Genomic DNA, 1,537 nt, shown 5'->3' with positions numbered 1-1,537 from the left:
ATAGTATACTATGATCCTATTTATTTTCTCATTTGGGTTCATGTGCAGTTTGGCTGTTATTTTTTGCACATCAGAATCCAAGAAATAATGTCTTACAAGATAAACCTATTTATATTTCAGTGAAGGTAAAGGTTCTTATGCCACTCTTGGTCACCAACTAGGAACAAGCATCAGGGAGCTGCATCGCTGTCTATCATTAGCCCTTCTATCTGAAAGTTTCCAGGTGCTCTCGTGAGAACTTTAAAAACCATTGAACTGCTAGTTGAAAATGTTAACTACTCAAAGCTGAAACCAGGAATGTTGACAAAAGTTGTTACTCATGTCAAATACTTCATGAGATATAAAGGTAAGCATAACTTTAGGGTAAATTTTAAGAGCACTGTGCCAGTATGTATGTATACCTAAACATAGCACTTCAGGTAGTAGAATCAATTCCTTTAAAAGCATAGCACAGAGTACACAAACCTTCCTAACTCAATCCCTTTTTCTTACAGAGGCTGTAGTTCGAGCCAATGCTTTTTCAGTGATGGTGAGTGTGCTCATGATCAAGCCACAAGTGCCTGAACTACAAGACATCCTTTTGCGCTTCAAGACTCCTGCTCCGGCAACATTAGTCTCCCCTCCTGAAGTCACACCTCCATCACTCTTGGAAGAGGAACTTCCAGGGGAGGAAGAGGAGCTGGTCGATGATGAGAATGAGGAGGCAGAATCTAAACTGGAAAAGAAAATGGCAATGATGAATTGGGTAACTTCTTTCATCTTTTTTTATGGGCTTTTGGTTTCCCCTTTATGAAGGAGATTGGACGGTGAACATTTTGTTTTTAGAATACTTTATGTGATATACAAGGTACAATGTAATGAAACTGTAGTATTGTGGGATAGTAAAACAGTGAAAGAAAAGGTGCAAATATATTTTTTTTAATTTGTCACTATAAAGAAAAAAAAAATCAAAATAAAAGTTTGTGTCACTGTAAAGTTTTTAAAATCCTCTGAGGTCTTTCATTATCAAAGAATTATAACTATTGCAGCTAAGTGAAGATGAAAGGGGAAAAAGTAAGTGAAGACAAAGATCAGGGGAAGTCCATGGTGTCTTGGCTCATTCAACGATGCATGGATTCCCTCCTCACACCTGATCATGAGGCAGTGAGGGGCATATACATACAAGTAAAGTAGCTAATTACTGTTAAGAACTTTTTTGGGCATTTGAATATTTTAAAATGAGCAGATGTGTTTTTAAAATAATGCTTTTTTTATTAATAATTTTGAATTATAATCTCTTTCAAAGCCATTGATTCTCTGCATCTCCAGGTTCAACTGCAGTCACTAAAGGTGTTAAGTGCTTTAGTAAGTGAACACTTGAACATCATCCATCAAAGTCTGCCATTGATCCAGCATGTTATATCTGTGTGTAGCAAAGCCTTGAGAGAACCTGCTGAAACTAAACCTGAGAGATGGACAGTTGAATGCTCAAATAAGTTTGAAGTTAATGATGTCATTGATCCAACATTGATGTCACCAGATCCAGGTAAATTTTTAA

General features: G+C 36.6%; 1 protein-coding gene across 1 annotated transcript in view; it reads left to right on the top strand.

Moving 5' to 3' along the window:
• The window catches only part of LOC119586404, a 6,212-nt gene extending 4,691 nt beyond the window's left edge, over positions 1-1,521 (top strand). The window contains exons 3-6 of the mRNA XM_037935126.1: positions 121-346; positions 495-745; positions 1,029-1,164; positions 1,309-1,521. Of these exons, the coding sequence (XP_037791054.1) occupies positions 298-346; positions 495-745; positions 1,029-1,061 (333 nt within the window). The 5' untranslated portion in view covers positions 121-297 and the 3' untranslated portion in view covers positions 1,062-1,164; positions 1,309-1,521. The remainder of the gene's footprint in view (positions 1-120; positions 347-494; positions 746-1,028; positions 1,165-1,308) is intronic.
• The last annotated feature ends 16 nt before the right edge of the window (positions 1,522-1,537 follow it).

Source organism: Penaeus monodon, chromosome 21, assembly GCF_015228065.2.
Source record: "Penaeus monodon isolate SGIC_2016 chromosome 21, NSTDA_Pmon_1, whole genome shotgun sequence".
In the NCBI taxonomy this organism is placed as follows: domain Eukaryota; kingdom Metazoa; phylum Arthropoda; class Malacostraca; order Decapoda; family Penaeidae; genus Penaeus; species Penaeus monodon.
This window is presented reverse-complemented; position numbering and strand designations above follow the sequence as displayed.